A 25677-nucleotide genomic window follows, 5' to 3' on the forward strand; every position below is an offset into this window, starting at 1 on the left:
TCATCAAATAAAAGTTGAACCTGCAGATAGACATAAAACTGCTTTTAGCACACCTAATGTCATTATGAATATTTAGGAGTGCCATTTTGACTATGCAATGCACCTGCATCATTTCATATATTAATGGACTTAATTTTGTCAGGACTGCAAGGCATTAAGTTATTTATATTTCTTGATGACATCATTGTATGATAAAGAACTTTACAAGATCATGTGACAAAAATCACTTATATGTGTAATCGAAATCAAATTTAAAATTACAACTTGACAAATCTGAATTTTTGATAGCCGAAGTAATTTATTTAGGACATAAAATAGATAATTATGGAGTCAAACCAGAATTAAAGAAGTTAGAGGCTGTTGGAAGAATCTCGACACCATAGAGTGAAACGAATGTTAGACAACTTTAAGAATTAGCAAACTATTACCGTCGTTTTGTCAACATTTTTGCATAAATTTTAGAACCTTTAATGTATTTCTTAAAAAAACAAAAGAAGTTTGAGTGGACAGATACTCAGCAAAAAAGCTTTAAAGAGTTGAAGAGAATAGTATGCGAAGCACCTGTGTAAGCTTGCGCTGATTTAAATAAGCCATTTATATAAATAACAGACGCATTTAATGTAGCCGTTGAAGCCGTATTGAGCCAACGAAAACCAGGAAAGACCGTCCAATGTCATATATATCAGAAACGCTGAATAAAGCTGAAAAAAATTATTCTACAATGGAAAAAAAAAGCTTAGCTGCAGTTGCAGCAGTTCAGTATTTTCGACATTACTTATACGGCAGGAAATTTACGGTTTACGGAAATCATGAGCCACTATCTTGGATTGAATTTATCAAAGATCTTATGAGTAGGCCAAATAGATGGAAAGCAAGATTTCGAGGTTATAGCAATACTCATAAATACAAACCTGGTGAACTAAATACCAATGCAGATGCCTCTTTAAGAAATATAATAAAATTAAATGAAGACGAAAGTGATAAAGATAATTCTTTGGAAAAAGAAACATCAATGAAAGCTAGCTTGTTACCTATAAAAACCTAAACAAACTAAAACTTTAATAGCTGACCAAAATATATGGAAAATCAATCGATTTCATTTTAATACAATTGAAAGTATACAATCAGCACCTAGAGTGATGAAAAATACACTTAAAGATAAACTATTAAAAGTACTTTAGGGTATAGGAGGCGAACGGGTTGAATTAAATGCACCTATAATATCGGAAAGATCAAAAGCGAGACGAAAAAAAGTAACACCAAGAACTCAAATAAAAGAGTCGTCATCCAAACCCGACACCACGTCTACTTTATAGTTTAGTGGCCCTCAATCTGATGCACCAATATGATCATAAGAACGATTATTTATGCCAAGTTTATTAAATTTAATTGCAGAAGAGACACCTCAGAATTTAATGGAAAACTCAAGTGATGGAAATTAAAAAATGAGTGAAATTAAAGAAATAATGGACAACAATGTAGAAATTTTACCAATACTAACTAATATTTTAGTCAAACCAAGTACGTCCCGATCCAATGACGTTAATTAAAAATCTGTAATATTTCAACCAGATAAAGACTCTACTTCTTCTGTTTAAAAAAACTTGAAATTTAACTACAATAAAACCAAAATTTCAATCTACTTTTCGACACTCTGTACAAGATCAGGTAAACTTTAAAAAATCAAAATAAAGAGCAGTTATCGGATTCAAAAAATAATACTTAAAATAATAAGAATTGCGACAAAGAAAGATGTATTGAAGAATAGAATTAAAACTCATTATGGTGGGATTGTTACGATAAAAAAAATGAAATACCAAGAAACAGCGTTCTTGGAGAAATACAATTTTTACCTACATCCTATACCGAACGTCATGACGGCAGTTACTTAAATCAAGAACAAATAAGTTTACTTCTATCGTTATCTCAAAATTCAATCTCTCCTACTATAGTAAATGAAAGGATCGATGAAACAAAGAACGAATTTATTACAAACGAAAATCCCGTACGAGAAAAATCTTCAATTAAATCACACAGAAATGGTCCTACCAAAAATAGATTACAAAACTTTAATGATGAACTGTACAGAAAAACTTTATCACCTATAGAACAAAATAGTAATGAAGAAAGAGACGACAACTCTTCTTAATCGGAATACATAGAAAATAAAACTGATTACGATACCAAGAAAACTTCTAACCAAATATTTTACTGCAACCAAGCCATACAGCAGCGTTAAAACCCATACAGCAAAGTTGGAACTTGGCTTGTAGCGAAAAAGTAACAAGGAATATAAGTCCCGTTGAAAATCTCTCTAACATAACTCATGAAATAAATAAATAAACATTTTGAAGTACTTGGGAAAATTTAACTTACGCAAAGGATAACTACATCCGTTTTATCTCTGAGACTGTAGATTTAAAATCAATAAACAATAAACTACTATTAAATATAAGAGCTATATCAAAAGAAGAATTATCAGATGTTTAACAAAAATTGGAAGACGTTATTACTACGAAAAATTGAATTCGCTACATATTTTCACTAGTTGTGAACAAAAACTTTAATGATGAAATAAAATGCCATCAATTTTATACGAAAAATTACTTCACCTTTCCCTTACAGTAAAAAATTGTTTTGGCGCATGTTCTTATCTAATCCTAGAAGATAGAAAGAAAAAACTAGTTAAATGGCATACTAGCTTATTTGGAGGTCATAGAGGAGTAGTACAAACATATAAACGGATTAGAGAAAAATATAATTGGAAAGGAATGAGCAACGACATCGTTGAATGCATACAAAAATGTAAAATTTGCCAGGAACAAAAATGAAACCACACAAAACTAGAGAACGTATGGTAATTACAGACACACTATCAGAAGTATTTCACAAAGTCGCAATAGATACAGTAGGCCCTTTGCCACAAAGTATATCTGGAAATAAGCACGTTCGAACAATGCAATGCTTACTTACAAAATTTTTTATTACGGTTCCTGTTTCTAATATACAAGAAATAACTATTGCCAATAAGTTATCAAGATATTTTATTTCAACTTTCGATATTCCTAGAAATACTCTCAGTGACAGATCAAAAAGTTTTATTAACTAAGTGTTAACAAAAGTATCAAAAATTAACTGATTCTGTTTATCTCTCACTACTGCATATCACCCACAATCAAATGGTTCATTAGAGAAAAGCCACGCCATGTTAAACGATTTCTTGAGAACTAATGCTAAAAACAATAATGATCGGGATACAATGGTTTCTTTTGCAATCCATGAGTATAATACTTCAGTTTATTCAGAAACAGGCTTCATTGCTTCGAACTTGTCTTTGGTAAACAGGCACGCTCCCCAAATCCACTTCCAGACGAATTCAAACTAGAAACATACAGCTCATATGCTAGTGACCTTGCCTACTGTTTACCTACAATACAAGAAATAGCTAGTGACAGACTTAAAATATCAAAACAAAATACAAAAATACGTTATGACAATAAGTCAAAGCCACAGAACTTGGAAGATAGAATGACTATCTATGTGCTCAAAGAGCCCTGAAAAGGAAAACTAGATAGATTCTATAACGAAATTTTCAAAATTAAATAAACACATAGTAATAATAACATCATATTAAGATCAGGAAATAGAAGAATGATTAACAAACATATTGACAAAGTAAAACGTTGCTACCTACGAAAAAAAAAGAAAAAAAAAAGAATATAACAAATGAAAGCTAAATAAAAAAAAGGCCTGATACCAGGCCCAGATACATAAAAGTATAGGCTAATAATAATAAACGTGTTCAAGTCTTTTTACATTATTTTTACAAACTTTATTACAAACTAATATTACATTCCAATTTACAAAGTAAAAATTCATTATCATGTGCACATATATAAATTAATAAAAAAATTTTTTTTCGAATTAAAATTCTATCTCAACCGATTGAATCTGAAAACAATGATATTTACCAATATAAAGTAATCGCCACCCACACTCTCCATCAATATAATAAACAGGACAGGTTGAAAAATAAATAATAAAATCGTCGAATAATAACCTCAAACTATACATATTAACTTCACTAGGTGAAATTTCTCGCATTAACCGTCGATATTCCTCTCGAAACAACATCTCGCGTTCTTCAAATTTGAAAAAGGTTCTCTCTATGAAGTCATTAAAAACTCCTAAGCCCGACCTTCGAAAAAATGTAGTAGTAACAATATCAGAGATGTGAAAAAAAGGAGAAAGAAAAGACATTATTAAACAAATAAATACATACAATTTTTTTTAATCAATCATAACATTACTTATACTGACTCCAATAAATCTCTTAGGTTTGTATCTAACAGGAGTAACTTGGAAATTGATCCGTACCCTGAAAAGTTCGTTTGCCAGGCGATTAAGTCACCTTTCTTCTCTATAATACTCTACCACATTAATCTAAGAAAAAAAAAAAAAAAAAAAAAAAAAAAAAAAAAAAAAAAAAAAACAAATAAACAAGCACTGACAAAAAAAACTCACGTTCAACGATACGGATCCTCACACCGTTTTATTACTTTAATTTATATTAACGTTTGGAACATCTCAACGAGCAAGAATCAACTGAGGTACAAAAAATTGTTCCTACCGGATAAAGAAAAAAAAAAGAAAAGAAAAAAAAAACATAAAATCAATTATTAACGAAACATAACACTTCAGTAACTAGCCTACAAAAGTACTGACATAATGAAAACTTACCTTCGTTCCACCCAGATAAAAAGAACTTACGTGGCAGAAAAATTCGTGAAAAACAGAAAAATAATAAAATATTTTACTCACGAATTCAGTAATTATATATTATTAATATTATATTTGATTTTCAGAAAAACTTTAAATGTTTGATCTCAAGCCAAGATAGTTAACAAGGAAATTAGCAATGAAAATTTAGTAACATTACTTCTCTTCTCTTCCTTTACCTTCTTTTCGGTAATACTTAGCCACTATCCTACAGTATGAGCAAAGGTTATTACCACTATATTCATTGCATGTCACTAGAAAAGATTATAACTACACTATAAATATAATACTTCAATCATTAGACTAACAAGAAAAAAATATAGCTGCAAGGGCGATTGGACTATTAACTATATTGCTGTGTATAATATAAAGGATTTATTTAGATTTGGGTGATTTAAAAATCGTTGTGAAGGAATTCCTTTACACGATTAAAAGCCTGCGCATGTCTGTCTTCTAACTTTGATCTTTTCGGATTAATACCAGCAGTGGTTCCCTTTGTCTCTAAACACTATGTGAGAATTTCACTCAAAAAGAGACGATCCCATTGAAATCCTTTTACTTCTTTAGTATTTCTGGGGATTCGAAAGTTTTTTTTTTAAGTACTATTTTAAAACAGTATGTCCCTCTCTCATGTGAAAATGCCGTATACTTCCACAAATCTTTATGCAAAGGTATTTGCTAAAATTTGTCATCAGATCTATGCTCGTCATGACCCTAATGTTACTATATTTCTGGAATACTTCATTCGTTTTCTCAGCTCCGCCATGATTGCTCAATAATTGCTGGTTTAACTTTCATGCATCAAACCATATCCGTACCAAACCATTGGATTTTTAAACTACAGTCAATGGGTTGACATATACACTGTCTGACTGTTCGTGTATATTAAGCGTTCTTTCGATTTCGTTAAATTCCGTGGATATGGAGTATAGATATAAGAAGTAAAGTTTGTCGTTAGTTACTTTTAATTTATAGATATATGATCTACATTGTCTCGGTTTTTTACGAAAAATGTGTCTACAATTGATTATTAAATATGTAAGTTAGTCTTTTGGCACATTATTAACGTTTTTGAGCTTTTGCAATTTCTCAGATACCTCGTTATCAGATATTTGTGAATCTGCGATTAGAACCTCGTCATTGGCATTGCTAAGCTTTAATTTTTTTCCATACTTTGAATGAATTTCATTTTGTCTGATTCGTTTGTGCATGTGTTGGATTATGTTACTTTATACTCGTGTTGTTTGTAAAAAAAATAATTTAAAATAATATAAAAATAATAAAAAGGTGAATGTGTAAGTTAGTTAAAAAAAAAAAAAAATTAATTCCGAGTATACAATCACGGATAAGTTTTGGTATAACGAGAAAATCAATTTCAAAATTAGTACTACCTATTTTTACTTTAGCTCTGAATTTTTTCTTGACTTTCAGAAGATATATCAGGTAAAATTTTGGGTAAAATTACAACCAGTTAAATAGAATCTACTAAGTTCGTAATTTATTTTTGTGAGATTTATTTTCTAGACAGAATTTATTTATTAATTTCTCTGTTGATGTCATTAATGATCTGTTGTAAGAAGTGTATGTCTGGAATTTGTACGTCAAGTTCTTGCAATTTTTGTTTTTAGGTAGAGTTTTCTCTCTCGAGAGCCTCAATACGGTATGCGGCTGACTGATAATGGGGCCAGGGGTGTGCAGTTGATTTTTTATTCTTTTTTGGTTTTGGCACCTACAACCTACCGTAGAGTTGAGCTATAGAATTTTGTGTAAATTTATCTTGTGTACTCATTTAAATCTGCCCTCTTACTATTGCGAGTCATTTACGGCGTCAAAGTTCCTTTTAAACTATACAACCGGACTTTAAAACGGATAATTTATACGTAAATGCTTATCATACCTTGTTTTCGGGTACTAGTGTTGAGACGACGCTCTAACTTCAACTATTAAATGTATAGTGTATGCCGAGTGTGAGAATATTCTTGAAACAAAGTCGTGGGTTTTATTTCAGTAGCTATAATGTACAACTGCATGTACTGGATCACTTTAATCGCTTACGAAAAAATTGTAAGAAACTGCGCTGGAATGTTAAATAGCTACAAAGCCTATCTTCATATGTAAAGAAGCGGATCGTTTTGTCAATTTTATAAGGATGATTTTGAGTCAGATTCTCTAGTTAGAGATCAATATATATTTTTTTCATATACCTATAAATCAAGAAAAAATTATGGGTTCTCTAAAGGTTGCAGTCAATATTTCGCGAGAGAATAAGTGATGTATACGGCTTACACACGAGTTGATAAGATTTTGGCGTTTGTTACAAACTGTTTCCAGTACATGATACATAAATGAACAAAATTTTTTTGTACTAAAGCGACTAAAAAATTATGTACGATTTATAACTTTTTAAAAAAGGTTAAACAATTTTAAAATATAACACATATACCACGATGCAGTAAAACAGTTAATTATTGAATGATTTTATGAGACGCAATTCTAAAAGAACAACTGTGTTTGCATTGTCTTTCGATTAATAGTTATAATGACTGAAAATGCAATATTTACCAAAGAATTGTAATCAAACTGAGACTATAAACTTAATACAAATCCGTTATGCATTCCTTCTATTATTCATTATTTATCTCAAAAAATAAATTAGAACATGCAGGATTGTGTGGTTATAGCAGCTTGCTTGTAGTTATGATCCTCTGAAGTTGAGGTTTACAGCTTTTGGTCTGTTCATATGGTGAATTCCCTATATGACATGATTTTATGAAGGAAATATTTTCTATAGATCCCAGGTCAACCGCCACCCCTGAATTTACTATAATTCTCGTTCTCTCTGACCACTTTCACTTACGCGTACATACGCATATATAAATGTATATTTGGATATGCCACCTTACACCATATATACCTCGCGATGCAGACTATACTTATTTAAATATGACAATATAATAATAATAACAGTACTATAAGATATGAATATTGCACTTCTACAATCTGATTATAAAAAACAATTTTGATAATAAAAATAGTGGCTAAAATCTCATAAAAGTTATTGACGTATTAATTAAAGTTTATAATTTTCCAGACCAACATACTCTGTATTTCTAAAATTTGTCAATGAAACCATCCACATAGTAAAATTTCGTAATGAGGAGTATATGGGTATTCAAATTGGCGATAGAAAAAATTAAGATTTTGACAAAAAAGGTAGCCAGTACTCAGTCATGTAAGAATACATTGCTTTTCAGATTCCGATGATATGAAACATTTCAGATTTTTCTGGTATCCGATACAAAGTGCTCTAATATATACCATTATTAGGGCAGTGTTGTTGTGCTTTCAAAATCAATACCCAGCCCAGTGAAAAAATCAGAACTCTTTAATAAATAACACATCTATCACCAGATATTCTGAGGCGCCACTTTATTAGTCAATAAAATGAAGAAAACACAATCTTTCAGATAAGTCATAACTTCAAAGTTATTTCTTGAAGTAGTTAAATAAGCGATTTTCTCTACCAAATAAAGAATATTTATGTATATTTGTGTATATATGTGTGTATATATTATAACTGATATTTTACTGAAAGATTTCTACGAAACATAAATTTTTTTTTCAAATTTAATCTATTTTCCATTTTTTCGAGACACGATTATAATTTTCCTTCAAATCTTCTAAAATTTACAAACAAAATAAAAGTTAGAATAGAAATTTTTAAACTTTATATGAATATAATTACAATAAATACATTTTTATTTATTTTTATTTTATACAAAAATAGTTATTTACGTAACAAGGGCGGAAAAGACGATTTCCCGCACGAGTCGTGATTGACTCGCACGAGTGGCCGGAGATGACGGGAACAAGTGCCAGTTCAGCCAGCTGTACGAGTTACCGTCACCGGCCACGAGTGCTAGTCCATCACACGAGTGCGGGAAATCGTCCCGCACGAGTTGCGTACAAGTTTTTTCGCAATAAGTGTGAGGAAAATAGGTGTTTTCCGCACACTATTGCGAAAATAATTTTTTTAGAATTAGCCGTTCTTACAACTGTAACAAATCTTGAGTTACTGATATATTTTACAAAGAAGGTGAAAGGATTTCTGCCTTTACGTCGTAAATCGGGTTACTAGCGGGGTCCACTGTAAAATCATTCGTTCAGCTAATCTATTACTTTTTGACTAAGTATGATATTCTTTTTAACGTTCAATAACACAATTGATAAACTTATTAGGAACTTTAAAAAATTAGCGTTGTATAGCAATACTCAAATGTTAATTTGAAAATACGCTAACAAATTATACACACAATAATACATAAATTTTTACACTAAAATTAAATGAAATTGCACAAAAAAAATATTGTACTAATTATTATAATGTGAGGGAGAGAAACATGTTGTTTTAATACTTTGAAAATATTAGAAAGTATTAGTAACTAGCTGAACAAAACAATATAACGAAAGAACTTCTTCTTATGTTTATTAAAGTAGAATTCATAAAGGAGTTGCGGGTCTAAGAAGATTCATCAGAAAATTTAACCAAATAAAATAACAAGTCAATTGTAATACTTTCACCTTGTAATAAACGTAGCTAAAGCGGGGCTAAATAGGTGTCAGAAAGCCTTAGGAGGTATAAGTTGAAAAAAAAAAATCATCTGAATAAATGACCGACAAAATCAAATAGTTTTTACTAATATTAAAGGGCAGCTACGGGGCCTAAGTGAGTATTTAAAGAATGAGGGAGGGCTCAGGCCACGGATGGGTATAATAAAAATGAGGGGTGGGGGAAAACTAAGCGAATTTTACCTTTTACTAAGAAAGGGCCGAGAAGGGATCTAAAAATGATAAAGAAGGTTAAAGAAGGGTGGAAGGAGTTGAGGGAAAGACAATCAAATATTTAATCCAATTGAAATAACAGAGAAACTAAAAGAATTTTACCTTATTTACAGGGATTAAGGGAGGAGGCAACAGGGAAGTTAAGGAGTAAGTGTGGAAGAACCCTTCAAAATCATATTATACAGGAAGACATTTATATACTAGAAGTGCTTTGCTTCTGTGGGCTTTGAACGCCAACCCCCCACAATTCTTTTTTATTCAATGCTTTTCCGGATGATACAAAATATATTTACATAGAAAATTTAGATGTGCAATACAAGGAAGTTTTGGCTTATAAAACGTGCAATAATGAGGAACTTGCTTGTGTCTTCCACATTCATAAGTTTTCCAGATTCTGATATTTCCATTGTGAAATTATAAGGAGCGATTTTTCGATGTCACTCGTTTGTAAATATAGTGATATATTGTTGAACAAAGCATTACCATTTGACATTGTTCCACATTTAGTGATACGCCTAGAATAACGGATTCTCTTTCCCTTGATAAAGTTTCTATTCGACGGGAATCGGTAAACAGATTTTCAACAAACCTACTTCTTCAAGCTTTAAATTCATTTTTTTAATTTTTTAACCTACAAAAGACAATACTTTTTAATTTCTTTATACTCTGCTTAGAATACGAATCATTACAAAGCTTTCTTATGAATATTTATACACCTAACAACGCAATAAATATTTATCAAATTACTTGATTGGCTCTATAATTCAATTTATAATTATAAACCCCCTAGAAGGGCGATACTTTCACGGTTTCTATTATTGCATAACTAGGTGCAGTTTGAATTCATGTATGTATTAGAATCATATCATACGAAAACGTAAGAATTTTAAATTTTTTAAATAGTTTATTCCTACTAATAACTAAAAAAGTCTTACCGTGAAAAGAACTTTACATTTACATAGAAATTGAATTAAAATTGATAGAAATTAATTGATGAAGTCACTTGTAGCAATATAAATGCAATAACTATTAATTGTTCGTGAGTGTTAAGTACATGTACAATATAAATCGAAATGATGGACATGAAAACTGAATTTTGTCTAATTTTTTTTTATATTCCTTACTGTGTCAACTCTCTGCATACTTATTATTATACATACCATATTTTTTTATCTTACAAACAAGTAATGTCTACTAACATACATTCATTGATGTATCAATGTATGTCTAAAACACGAGTCTAACATTGTGAGCCTAAATTGAAGTACTGACAGTGGAGTAATGTCTTATCGTAGTTTGATAATAAAATGAATTTAAAAATGAAATAAAGTATATGCATTTGTGACTGTGTCTGTGTCTGTTGAGGTTCGTAAATGTTGGTAGGGTGTCAGTAAGGATTCAAAAAAATAGAGTAGGGGGCTATTACAGGGGTGGTGTTGAGTTAAGAAAATATTTGTAGAGGAAAGGAGGGATTGCGGATTTGGAAAAAAATAGGCTACTTTAAAATAACAGAGAAAAAGACAAAATTTTAACTTGTTTTGTGGAGGGAGGAGTGAAAGGTGAGTATGGAGATATTGGGGGGGGGGTTGTATGGAATGTCCTATACAAAGAAGTATATAATAAGGGAAGATATATATCCTTATGTAGTAGGGATCCGCCCACTGCTTACTCATCTCGCCAACTTCTGGACTCTGGTATATAGCTATTTTCTTTGCTACATTTTTATTGAGAAATGTATTTGTAGGATGAGTTTTAAACTTAATTTGAAATAACGTAGAATCCATGTTTCAATTATTTAAGATTATTTAATATTGCAAAAAAAATGTTTATCAATGAGCGCTCAGTGTTGAAATATTTTAAGAAGCTACTTAAATTAAAAAATTGTATTGTGAAAAAAAATTAAATCATTTTTTTAATAACTAACTGAATTTATATCCTTAGCCCTTTGGTATGATTTCTAAAAAAAGCTTTAGAAATAATAAACAACACTTTTAAAGATTAATGTAATCATTTAAAATTTTTTAAAAATTCGATAATATTAGGTAGTGATTTTCATCAAATCTTATCAATAGTAAAAAACTGTTGTATAAACATCAAGAATAGAAAAAGCAAGAAAATATTTATGGCAAGTTTTTACTATATTTAATTTGAAGAAACTTTACGTTGTGTTGATACAGATTTTTCATCAATGGTATTATATATAGGTGAAGAGAAAATTGACATATTTCTAATTCCCGTTGATTGGTTAATATATGATTTTTGTTGAATTGTAAATTTCGAAAACTTGTAACAATACAAATCATACTTTTTAAACAATGTAATTTTTACATTACATAAGGAATACACAACTTAATTAAATGATAAAAGTATTGAATAATATTAAAGGTTACATAATAATTTATTTACAGTATTGAACTTGCAACTCATAAAAATGTAGGTCGAACTGATAATGATATACATTTAAAACTTTCCTCCAAAATTTTACAATAAAATCAATAAAGGCCTTTAACCACATGAAATACGTTTGAAAATCAATTTGTTAGTAGTGTTAATAAGAAATAAAAGTTTATCTGATTGGTTACGTAATGGAACAAGATTCAAAATTTTTAAACCGTTTCAATACAACATCAAGGCAGAAATTATTTTAAATGAAAATGTAGGAACTGACGTATTTATTCTAGGAATCATTCTTAATACTGAATATTCTTCATGATAACTTTTTATTCTCTACAGAAAACAATTGCCATTCGTACCAACCTTTGAAATGATAATAAATAAATCACAAGGAAAATGTTTCGAAAAGGTTGGAGTATCATTAAGGAAGGAATTCTTTTCTCATGGACAATTGTAAGTTTTCTTTTCAAGAAGTAGAAATACAAAAAAAAAAATACATACAAATTGAGTCAAACTGTGAATTCGAGCTACAAAATATTGTTGGGACAGAAATACTTGACCACTAATTTTTTCAATAAAATTATATTGATTGAGAGGCCAGATGCGGACAAGGGTGGCTATGGGTAAATGTAGGATCTTACTTACTATTAAAATTCTTACAACTGTGTAATATAGAAATAAATTACAACTATATAATATAAGAAGAAATTATTAGTTAATAAAAGAAAAAATTTTTGTTCTGATAGTTGTTGGAGCGACATTATTATAAAAATCTCCGTTATGTCAATTGATGTTGTTTACATCATATTATACGTGATTGTTTAGTTTTTATATTATAATACTACACCATGATAATATTGCGATGGCTTTTACAATTTTATTCTAACTTTTCTAAAAAGCTAATGCGCCATGTTAATGCTTCAAAAATAAAGTGAATGGAGAAAATAGAATTGTAGTGTAACACAATTATACCATTATTGTTCCTATTTCATTGAAAGTGGTGAGGAAATCTACGAGTTTAATAAAGGGGGTGGTAAAAAGGCTGCAAAGAGGTGGTCAAAAGTGGATAGAGATGGCAAATGGTGCCTAAAAAATATGAATTTCATAACGTAAAAATGAGGTAAATAAGACAAATATGCCTGGAGCGGCAATGAGGCAGCAATGGATGGAAAGCAGCCAGAGACAGACAGGGGAAAACGGAGGTGGCCAGGAGTGGATAGGGGCGCTTGGCTACCATTGAAATCCTTACAACTGTATAATAAAGAAAGTAGATGTTGAGTAAAAGTGACTAATAAAAACATTCCGTGCTTCCAGCATATATATTAATAACATGGTGGAATCATGCGGACATCCACATAACTCTTTTTTGTCCTTGTAATATCCCCCCCTCCATCGCGGTCCTGAATGGCAGCGAGAAAGGGGTACAAGAAAAAATACCAGAAAGTTGCATTGCGTTAAAATAATGGACAAATCATTGAAATTTTTTCTCATTTAGCGGGAGGAGGGAGGGTATTAGGATATCGCGGAGGGGCTCACCGGGCTCTTTGTCGTATAACTTTAAAAGTATAACTTTATCGAGTTAAAATAATAGATGAATCGATTCAATTTTCTCTATCTTCCGAGAGGAGGGAAGGGTAAAGTTTGAGAGGGCAGGAGTCTCTTAGGGCAAATATAAAAAATCTTGCTTCAACAGTTAACTATATGATGTACGGATTTATAATATGCGGCCGTCTATCAGCTAGCTTATGGCCAAGTGACGTATACGATTTTTCGTCATCTCGTATAGGAAAGTTTGTTCAATTTCAATAGGTTGATATAGGTTGACGTAGGAAAAAATGAATCGTTCGGTGAACCGTTCATTCCTTAAGATTTCAACTTTCGATCTATAATTGGGACGGCCAGAGTACTCTGCAAAAACTTTGATACATGTATGATTCACTTCTATGTAACAAAAAATAAGGTATTTAATTTCTCTAGACATACCTCTATGTCACCTGTTTAAAAATAAGGATTTTGGCTATTCCTCTTTTGAAAATAAAATTTGGCGTTTTACTCTTTTAAGAAGAGGAAATTCAGGTTCCTTCTTTTTTCTATTTTTAAAAGAGGAAGTCTAAGTTTCCTCTTTTCAAAGTAGGGATTTCGGTTTTTTCTTATTTAAAAAAAAGTAGTCTTACGTTTTTATCATTTTTAAAATAGAAAATCCAAGCTTCCTTATTTAAAAATAAATATTTCAGGTTTTTACTCTTTTCAAAAGAAGAAACTCTCAAAACTACTATTCTTAAATAGTAATTTCGAGATTTCCCTATTTTCAGAATAGTAGTTTCGAGATATGCCTATTCCTAGCCTCAATTTTCACTTTTCAGGCTTAAGAGTGTACGCTCTAAAATAGTGTTTGACCCTAAAAAGTGGGCTCTTACTTTACACTCTTACATCTTATACTTTTGTACACACCCAACCTCATAATATAAAAAAACTAAGCGTGATGTACACATGAAATTACATAAACACACACACACACACACACCCACACAGACACATTTTTTCGTAATAAGCGTCCCCAAAACTTCGAAAGTCATATGTGGCTCGATTCTTTTTAAAAATGTGCGATATTTTATGACAGGGGTGGCTAATAAAGGGTGTAGGAGGTAAATTTTCGTAAATTTGACAATGTATTCATAATTAGAGACCCCAAAAACCCTCTAGTTGATGATTTAAAATACATTACTTGAATTTTCGACTTTTACTTATTTATTTATTTGAAAAATTAACGGGCAATAGCTTTATGCAATATATCACAAAATTTAGTGGTAACACAAGGTTACAATCTACTATCCACGCTTATAAATAACGATCACGTCTACCACCGCCCCTCACACTGCATCAGCCGCCTCCTAAAGGCAATAATATTACTCAAATATCCAATCTCAGCAGGAAGAGAGTTCCATACTCTCGTTAGGCGAGGCAATTCAGAGCTGCGCATATAATTGCTGTATTGGTTTTGAGCTAAGGTCTTACATTTCTTAAAGTGTAATTACAATCTCGAAGTACAAATAACAAAGTGACTGACTCACAATCAACATTTCCTGCAAGTAATCCAAACATAAAACAACTAACGTTATGGATATGAAGCTGATGAACATCTAATAGGCCAGTCTCTGACTGAATACTCGAATAATCGTAATCGATTGGCGACACGGTAAGCCCACTTTTGAACGACACAAATCTCAAAAATGTATGCTGTTTTTTTATCTCATATATCACTTGCTGCAAATAAGGTCTCCAGATCTGGAAGCAATACAATAGGTGAAGTAATACAAGGGTTTTATACAGATAAACTAGTGTGCACACATTAGTAAAATCCCTGCAGCTTCTCATCAAAAATCCCAAGGCCTTGTAGGCCGCTGATAAGGCAGAGCTAATTTGTTTGTCAAAAGTAAAAGAGTCCTCGAAGAGAACACCTAAATCAGTAATTTTAGTTAGTCTCGTCAGCGATGAGGGACCCAGAGCATAGTCATAAAGTACGACCTCCCTAGACCTAGAGAACAAAATCACAACACATTTCTTTACATTGGCTCTAAGACCGTTAGCCTCGCTTCAATCAACAATCGCATCAAGATCACGCTGCAATATCTGATTATCAGAAACTTTATATATACATTTATACAATTTGATGTCATCAGCAAACAAAAGAATTCAAGATCCAGATACAGCCCTATCCAAAACAACAACCTGCTTACGCTCAGTAAGGTATGAGATAAACCACTTAAGCAGAGATCCCTCAGACCAACTCTACGTAATTTTTGGACTAGTATCTTATAGTTTATGGAATCAAACGCGTTTTCACAATCGATATAAATCGAAGCAACCTGGGCATTCACATCCAAAGCCTCTCCATTACTATAACAATACATTAGCAGATTAGTAACAGTAGAACGCCTATGCCTGAACCCATGCTACTCATCAACCAATACATGTATTAATTTATTACTTACCCTTAGAAAAACAAGCTTATGAAACAACTTAACCACGTTGCCAAGGATATAAATAGAAATAGAAAATAAACAAAATTGAAACTTTTGACCAGTTTTTCCAGAATCAGCCTTACTGTGCGACGCCCTTAAGTATTGGAGCTTGTTATACTCTAGCCAAACGTCATCTAGTATTATGCCATAGGTGTTAGCGGTAACAACGCTTTTATTTTTGTGGTGCTTGGTGATCTTCGCGATTCAGGTTTCCAATCAGCACAGGTCGCCAGTTCATTGGAAACTGTCAGATTGTCGTCAGTAGACGGGCTGCACGACTAAAACTACTATTCTTAACGTAATTCCAGCAATCAGCAATGATATTCAATATTCTGTTTGAGATCATTATAACTAGACACACTGACTTTGATTGCAGATGGTCTTAATTTTACTCCGACGCTACCTAACAGACCCTATGAACTAAGGCGCAAAGCTATCGTTTTTATTGCAAAACTTAGAGCTTATTTATTGCTATTATTAATAATTTTTTTTGAAAAAAAAATCATGCAAACACCATCTAGGAATAATCAAGAATCAGTATACAAAATTTTATAAAAAACTGTTAATTAACTTTCGCGGTTAGCGATTGCAACGGTTTTTGAGACTTTGCTTCGTATATCAGTGAGGTAAGCTTTGACAAAGATATAAGGCACTCTCTTATATTGGTTGTGCTTATTTAATATTTAAATTATGCACATGCGTTTGGAGAAAATGTATCTTAATATGCACAATACAATCGCATAATTATAATCGATAGTTCATTTGTTTATTTGTTCCAGAACATAAATTAAAATTTTCATCAAAAAATACAACTTAAATGTATCTTTAATGTATTTTTGTATAGTATAAATTAAAACGAATCATACCAATAAGAAAGTCTTAACTAATAGAAACATGTTTATTTTTTTAAGTTACTTGGTACTAAAATTCCATGTAAAGCGGGGGCACTATAGAAAACTTTCATAAATTTGAAATTTTTGATATATTTAAAAATAAATATGCAGTAAGTGCTTAATATTACGTCTTGTTCTTTATGCATGAGTAAAAAGCCTTTAAGAACTAGGTCATAAATAAAATTTTCTCTTTACCTTCGTATCACTTAAATGCGATAAACATACAGCTTAGATATTGAACAACACAAGTCTACGAAAAAAAGTTTACGTATGTCCGTGATGCCAGACAGGACAGCATTCCTTTTAAAGCAGAATTTATTACTCTAGAGATTTGTAAGCTATAGGTTGGGGCAACTAGAGTACAGCCCGAAAGAGTCTCTATTCCAGTTACTCTACTCCAACTTTCCCTCTCCATGTGATATATGTATGATTAACCCAGCCCACTTCAGAACTTACATATTACGTCTACAACTGAGCAGCTAAAACCATTCCTATTTTTTCTGGTCATACATTTAAATCTTATACAGTGTTTTTTTCTTTTTCTCTATTTCTACTATTTTTAAATCTTCTTTTAAGTAAATTCTTATTTAAGCTTTATAAATCGTGACGAATAGCAATTTTTCTTTTTCTTTTAAGTCATAATATCAGTTGATAAACAAGCTTTTTTAATCAATGGACCAAGTGACTTTAACTGTTTTCGTTATAAATAAACAATAATAACAATTAATGCATTTTTAATGAAATAATCTAGTCTACTCTAATATTTTCATCTAGAACATATTAAACGTTAACTAATAAACACGCTCCTTTGACGGAATAATCCAATATCCTCTAGACTTTTCATCTTAAATTAATCAAGTTGTCAATATATAAAACAAGCACCTTTGACAAAATAATATGATACGTTCCAGTCTTCTCGATTTTAATTTTTTACTATGTTGATTAATAAACAAGTAAAAATAATAAATGACCCAGTACGATCTTGTTATTTCATTTCTTTAATCAAAGAAAATGTCAAATGATCAAGTACCTTAAACGGAATAATTCAATGCGCTTAAGTCTTTTCATCTTATATTAAACAAATTGTTAAATAATCAACAAGCACCTTTGACAGAGTAATCTAGTACGCCCAAGTCTTCTTAATTATAATTTATTATCATCCTAATAAATAAACAAGCACTTATTACTAAATGACCTAGTATGCTCCAGTCTACTTTTTGTAAAAGATTAAATGTTAATTAATATTTTAGCCCATTAATAGAATATACCAGTGTGCTGAAATCTTTTTACTTCGATTTAACTATGCATAACTGGTATGTTTTTTCATTTATATATAATGTTTTTATGTTGTATCGATACATTCTAACATAAATACTGTAGTTCATTTACAACTTAATAATTCAAAGAATATGATTACTTGACTATTTTCGTTGGTAATAAGTGCAATAAATAATTAATAAAGAAACAAAATCAGAGATTGGTAGGAAGATTGCCAGTGCCTGCGGTAGAGAGCGTGTCACTTTTTTCAACTGTATTGTTTTGATCACCCTAAACTTGAACCCTAGAGCTTCACTATTGGGTTAAGCTTCACTAGAGTTTGGGTGATATTTTTAAATTAAAATTTTTTTAATTGTTATTAGTAAGGAACTATACTAATAATGCTAACATTCCGTCCTTTTTTGGATGAATGTACAACTAATATTGATAAAGTTAAAAGTTAATAAAAAATAATTTAATAGTACTAAGTTATTTCACACCGTTTTTGCAAAGTGGTTGTGATCATTTTAGAACCTAATTAATAAATGTATAAGACTTAGTTTTATAAGAAATTTAGGCTATAAGAGACCACACAAATTTTTGAAAACATTTCTTTCTAAATGACTTTTTTTCAACAAAAAATTGATAAAGTTGGATGTTACAAAACAATCTCTCATGAAGAGCAGTGGTGTTTTCTGTGTTTCTTTTCGAAAAACAATACGTAAATAATACTGCAACATAGACAAAAAAAAATACTTGCGAAATTTTTTTTATTTTCAGTAGGTTTGCATGGTAAAAAATGTTAATTGCAGTGGAGAATTATAAGTCTTATGAAGTCCTATCATAAATTTTGAGTTTTATAAATGTATTTAAAGATTTATTCACGCACTCTTAGGTTGTAAACAAGTAATACATGTTGGAAAATTATAATTCATTTTCTTAAAAAGTTTAAGTGTTTATAGTATTACATTTAAACCTTAAGTACTTTCTTGAAGTACAAAATTGTGAATACGTACGCAAAGCAGCAATTTACGCACTTGGCATAAAAAACGTTGCATGCAACGCGGGCTCAAACGTATAATAAACATGCACTTTGGATATCTATAGTGTAAAAACTACTATTTTAATTCCTGGGAGAAATAATAATAAAAAAAATTTTTTAAATCTCTGCATCTCTGGTAAATAAGAACAAGGGAAAGGGGTACACAGACGTTTTACATGGTCAACAGGAAAGCTTAAATGTTTCTTGACCGTTTCTTGAAAAAGAACGAAGAAGAAGCCTTTCAGATGTAAGCAGTCACGTTAGTGAGGAAAGTAATGCAAGCATTTTCAGCAACCAGATATAAGAACAACTCACTTCTACCAAAAGTAATGGTGTAAAGCTAAGATCAAGGTGAAGTCGAGATATCAAGCAAGTTCAATCTGCTACAAAGGAGACTGAAACGGTGCTTGAAGCTATGAATCGAAAGTATGGAAACGCAGCAAACATAACCAAGGATGGCCTTAAAATTGCTCTTAAACATCTGAAATTAGCCGAAATTATAAAAGATGTACTTATTAAAGAAGAACACTACAGTAGATTCAGGAAGGAGTGTTCAAAATCCCTGCAAATCAGAGAACAGAGAATTTCTTTCAAAATGTTCAGCAAAAAACTTTTAACTGAGCCCTCAAGGAAACAGAACGAGTTAAAAGAAACAAGAGTCCCTCAGATAGCCTTAAGAAAAGCAAAAAGGCTGCATCCTCTAAGAAAAAGAGAACCAGAGTAGTAAGCAGGAAAAGGGCCTTCCTAGCGGTAAAAGAGATAATAAGAAAATTCCCAACACGATGAAAAAAGTTCGGGTGAAAATAGGTATAGAAGAAACCGTTACCAGGGCACTTAAGTCTATGATGGCTGACTTTAACCCTAGCGAGACAGGAGCTATTGTAGAGAGTGTTGTTGCAAGTAAAAAAGGAGACCTGCTCTTAGACGCTAGTAAAATCAAGAATGTTACATAGTTCTCCGAATATGTTGATTTCAGTATGAAAAGATGGTTACTACTGCAAGGAAATGATGCTCGAGGTCCAGGACGTTGCCAGTATTGTTGAACAAGAAGAAATTGAATAATCTTCTGAGAAATTCATCGGAAACTTTGATAAAAACTTAAAGATTCAACTAATGAAAGCGAACGCTCAAGGGCATTAGTAGCTCTCGACGAAACAGCTGCAAAGCATGTAGAGCATGTAGCTATAATCAAAGTTGGACTTGTTTTCTGTCTAATTAAAAAAAGGCTAATCGTAACCATTTGCTTCTGATACCTAGGGTATGGACATATTTTGTCAGAATGTAAAGAAGTAGATGTATCGAAGTTTTGCTTCCAGTACGGCAGCTGTAAGCATCAAAAGAAATATTGCTTGACCCCAGCGAGTTTTTTCTTCTGCAAGACAGAGAACATAAATTACGAAGCTGGTAGTGGAAGCTGCCCTACATTTAGAAGAGCGCTGGAAAAGACCCAAGCAAGGCACAAGTTAAGTGGCAAGTTTTCTAAGAAGAGTGTAGGCTAATGCGGACCCATGCTGCGCTAAGTACAATTACTTATTAGCTAGGAAAAGCATCAAGTATATAGTGGCACTTGCAAAGAATGCAGCGTACGAAGGAGTACTAGACACGGATGCCAGTTCTGAGGGACCCCAAGTCCTTTTCAGGAACTCGAAAGAATTGGCACCTCCAGCAAATGGTGGAAAGCTTATTCGTAAATGCTGCAAGATGCAATGGTTCTGGTAGCTCCACCCAGAAATAATACTAACGCGGTTTTGGGGTGGATCTAAAGTCACACGACAAAAGGGGATTTTTGTGGGTATTGGGTCTAATAAAAAAAAACTTCCGGAGTCCCATACTGCCACTGGGCTTGAACGCATTTTCCCTCACTCCACAAAAAAAAATGTAATCTGGCCTGACCATCTAATAAACTGCAAAGGAAACTATAAGCTTATGAAGGCAAAAATTTTGCCGTGTTTTAAGAAGAGATAATGAGATGTATGAGTTTTTGAATGAACCTGCATTATCATTATCTTGTGTCGGGGTTATTACACGTATGACCTCTGCTAGTTTTTTTATGGTGAAGTTTGGTAATTTGAGGCGTATGCGTGTAGTTTGGTGTTTATCATAAACTGCGCAACAACACAGAAATCTAACATTGAAACATTGGAAATTCAGTGTGTTCATGGTAGCATCTGTTTTATGATGCCAGCATTATAAACTTGTGTTATCGGTTTAAAACTTCAATAAGTAAATAAAACCAATACCTCTACTATATTGCGAATAACTAAAACTGGTTTTAAATTTTGAATAAAGATTAACGCTTACTACAACTTTCACTATTTCGTTATATTATTACAAAAAAATCTTATCTATTGTTACTTTTACCTATCACAATACAAAAAAATATGATAGTTCTATCAGTAGCGTGTGGTTTGCAGATAATGGCACAAATATTCTTATTGTAAGCTTACAATTAGATAATATTAGAACTAATACAAAATGTATTAATAAAAAATGAAACCTTGGGCGTCCAAATTATTTTAAAAAATAAAAGAATTATACGTTTGATAAAAAGCATCCACATAACCAATGAGATTTCAATGATAAATAAGCACGGTATACCAAACGCCACTGCCGCATCAAAATACGGAACGAGGGATTTATTATCTTTACGTCAAGGAGTCGTGAAAATGACACACTCACCTTCTCCGTTGTCTAAAATGTTACTTTCTCAGTATTCATGACTGACAACAAAAAATCTCGGCAACGATTAGCGTTCAACTCATCAAAACCTTATTAAACAGCCTTGTTCTACGAGATTAGAAGTCAGTCAATGATAAGGGCTAGATAGCGGAAATCGAAATGCTACTACTGCCTTTTGAGTTTCCGGGAAAATTGATTGATCCTTCCGATCACGACCTTTTCTGTGCTTACAGTCCCCTCTTTACAGCGAAAACCATCGATACAGTGACCTTTTTTTGTTAAGCCTCGCATTTTTTCTTTCCTGGTCACGGCTCTATACATCGGCAGCCATCTACCGATTTATACACCGACATCTGGCAAGTAAAAATATTTTTGTGCACTGTCCACTGGTTCCCTTCACTCTTTTAACTAATCTGCCCCTATATATTACTGTAAGTTATTTTTTAGTCTATTGTTCTTTTCTCATGGTATCGTTTTTCAAGATACTTGTCATTCAGAATGTTTTAACTATTTTACTATGACTAACACTACATTCTATTTTCACTTACCAGGAAACACGAACAAATCTAACTGTTCAACTTGTACTGAAATAAATGATTTGACTGATGCTTCTAACATACAAATATTTTAAATATTTATGTTAACACGTGAAACAAAAACTTACTGATTTTTTTTTGTCTTCGCTAGATATAGCACTACAACTTCTATATCTGATAAGGTCTATAACCTTACTCACAGGGTTTCTGGTACTGTCTGAGCCAGCCCGAGGTCGCATAGAATCTTTGACATCTTTGTAGTCTTTTTCTATACCAACATCAAGCGAAGAGCCACTGTACAAATGTAGTGAGTGCTGTAAAATTAAATAAAGAATATTATACCAGAAAATTGATATAACTCACTAAGTTATTAGGCACGATGTATTAAATGTATCAAAGTACCCCTATAGTATTGTGGAAAAAAAAATTGTAAATACTCATACATCATCTTTTTTTGATTTGAAACAAATTTCAAATCAAGTATAGTGGTCATTTGAGTTAAGGTAGTTGTTTCTTAAATCAAAGGTATCTAAAAAGGTACGAAATTTTTAGCAAAACTAATATAAGCGTCGAGAAATATGTGTAATAAATTTGAGACCGATTTACCTCGTCGTTATTAAAATTTCTTCATAAAAAAAATTACTTTTTTAACATTGGAGCAATGGTGCAAACACTGCATAGCCCCATTATTTTAAAAAGTGTAACTTACCGCATATCTATAAATAATTAAAAAACTACTGAAAAATACCTTAGACACTAAAGAAACACACACATTTTTTTGAGAATTCTTTAACACATAGTTTTAAAGTAATAGTAATCAAAAAAGTGCTTTTCTATTTATTTTGGAAGATAATCAAGTAAGTTTCGCGGCTGGGGTAACGTCACATTGTCACATGAGTACAAGTAGATACATGTATATGTTTATGTACGTATAAGTGTACGCAAAGGCATTCACATTTCTCTCTGATATTTTGAATACGGGATGATATTTGAACGTAACCTTAGTATTGTACATCTATAAATACGATTAACCTATATATTGGAAAACAACTACCTGAAGCATATGGTGCGTGTATGTATGTACGTCTGTACGTTTTTTGACAAACTCAAGTAATTATCTAAATAGGTTCAAATTGTGAGGGTAACTTTGTGTTTAATATCACAGCTCATATTGCATTTAGAGAGCTTTCATTGGAGAAAAAATTTTTAGCAACATTTTTACTACAGCACTGTAGGAAGAAAAAACCATTTTTTTCGCTCCAAGTTTCAACACATACATTTTACACTTTCACGCTAAGAAATATAGTTGTAGACCACTAAAAAATACAACTTTTTTTGTTTCATACATTTTGTTCTGTCATGCATTATTGGTGCTCTGTGATGCAAAATATTTGTAAATACAGTGAAAAAATCATTTTTTGCACACAAATAACGAAAATTCAAATTCAAAAACAAAGTTTCAATATAAACATTGTAGAACTCATTAAAATAGAACTTTTTTACTTAGAAAGTGTACTCCATGATGACGTTTGAATAAATGTTACAACTCGTTTTAAAAAAAAATCAAAAACTCGTTTGACAGCATCTTACTTTGTATATTACATATTTGGATGGATTGTCGATATGAATAGAACAAAAGTTGTAAGACTTATTAAATATACGCTTTTTTTATCAATCATGTTTGTTAATTTTATCGTCCAAATACTTCGGACAAAGAAACCGTTATAAAATACCTGAAAAATCGTTTTATATCATATCATTCTTTTTGTCATTTTCTGATCAAATATTTAATAAAAAACTTATAGATTTTATCATAATGGACTTATTAGTATGTAGAATTTATGTCTTTAGTGTCATCCTAACATGAAATGTATGATATTACTAGCGGACCCCCGTCTCGGCTTCGCCCAAGACTTACTAAATGGAACACCGTAGTGTGTTGACATGTAATGTGAAATGTTTTCAGTTAGAAATTTTACATCTATTCCTGACACTTCTCAGAACAAAAATCATCTTAATAAAAACATATTTTTTTGAAATCCATACAGTTTATTTGGACGAATATTAAGCTGTAAAAAGTAAAAAAAAAAAAAATTATGCTAAAACGTACCGTGCGTTCCTTATGCCATAAAATAATCGTTGGCCCTAAAGGACCGTTGGTTGGCAGTTTCTCTCGTATAATCTACGAAAAGGGCTATTTCTTAAAGCTAGTAAGATTTAAAACTCCCAAAAAATATACAAATATTAAAAAAAAAAATTTTCTCTCATATCACAACTTTATTATCAGAGCAACAAGTTCTTGGAGGTTCATCTCTACATTATTTATCACCAAAAAAATACAAATACATATTCTATCTGTTTCAAACTTTGAAAGATTTAAGAGATTACTGTAAGGGTACTGATTAAAAAGCTGATTTCTTATGCAATGGATTCTTTAGTTGTAAATTTTGAAGCTGCTGTTTTAATCTCGAGAAATGCTTTGTGTCAGTTTCTTGACGCCTAAAATTGTATTCATGGGATGCACAGAACGTTTTTCTTTTAATTCACCCTCTTGCAACTTTTGCCATGGTTAAGACTTTTGTGAGCCCTAAAGGCTGTTTTTTGTCAACTTTATTAAGTGCTAATATATTTGTTGGCAAGGTAGTTCGACGTCCGATTGCTCTAAAAAGGACCAGTGAGCTTCTTAAGTAAACTCTTTCTTGAATGAAGTTTTCATCAAACGTGACTGCCTGGATATCTTAGGGTGATCTTTTCTGGTCTGCTGCTGAAGCTCTACACTAATCGGAAGAAAAATTACAAAGTCTGAAGATTTGGAGCTAGTTGTAGAGATCTTTCCAAACGTCTCCTGGTATAACGTCAAAAACGTTAGTGTCTCAAGCACTATCTATTTTTTGCAGACTCAGTTATTTTGGTGATCTAAGGTGGGGATATTGGTTTGTGATGCTTGCCCGTTAGAGACTGTTCTTTCGTCTCAAGTTTTTTTTCCTTCATAACTGTTAGGTTCGCCCAGCACAGACGTTGGGAAGGATCGGTGATTCTTGGTTGAATGCTTAGAGTCGAGAGGGTAATATAGGGTCGTCGGTCATCAGAGTTCCCAGCTTTGCGACGAACAACTCCGCTCGTGACGACTGCCAGTGAATGACTGACTTGGTTTAATAGTGGCCATCTTTAGTTAACATAGTCTTTTAGTCGACCAATCGTTTCCGGAAATAGTAGTAAAAATGAATTTATTG

General features: G+C 31.7%; 1 protein-coding gene across 3 annotated transcripts in view; it reads right to left on the bottom strand.

Annotated features, from left to right (window-relative positions):
* Nucleotides 1-25677, bottom strand: part of SNF4Agamma (SNF4/AMP-activated protein kinase gamma subunit) — a 763121-nt gene that overhangs the window by 601364 nt on the left and 136080 nt on the right. For 2 of the 3 annotated variants that reach the window (XM_089595039.1, XM_089595038.1), the window contains exon 6: nucleotides 22573-22758. The exons of the other annotated variant lie outside the window; for it this stretch is intronic. In XM_089595039.1, coding sequence (XP_089451165.1) covers nucleotides 22573-22758 — 186 coding nt within the window. The remainder of the gene's footprint in view (nucleotides 1-22572; nucleotides 22759-25677) is intronic. 3 annotated transcript variants of the gene reach the window in all.

The sequence above is a fragment of the Copidosoma floridanum genome, unplaced genomic scaffold (assembly GCF_036245765.1).
Source record: "Copidosoma floridanum isolate Cflo_tuat_1 unplaced genomic scaffold, Cflo_Japanese_pri ptg000024l, whole genome shotgun sequence".
Taxonomy (NCBI): Eukaryota; Metazoa; Arthropoda; class Insecta; order Hymenoptera; family Encyrtidae; genus Copidosoma; species Copidosoma floridanum.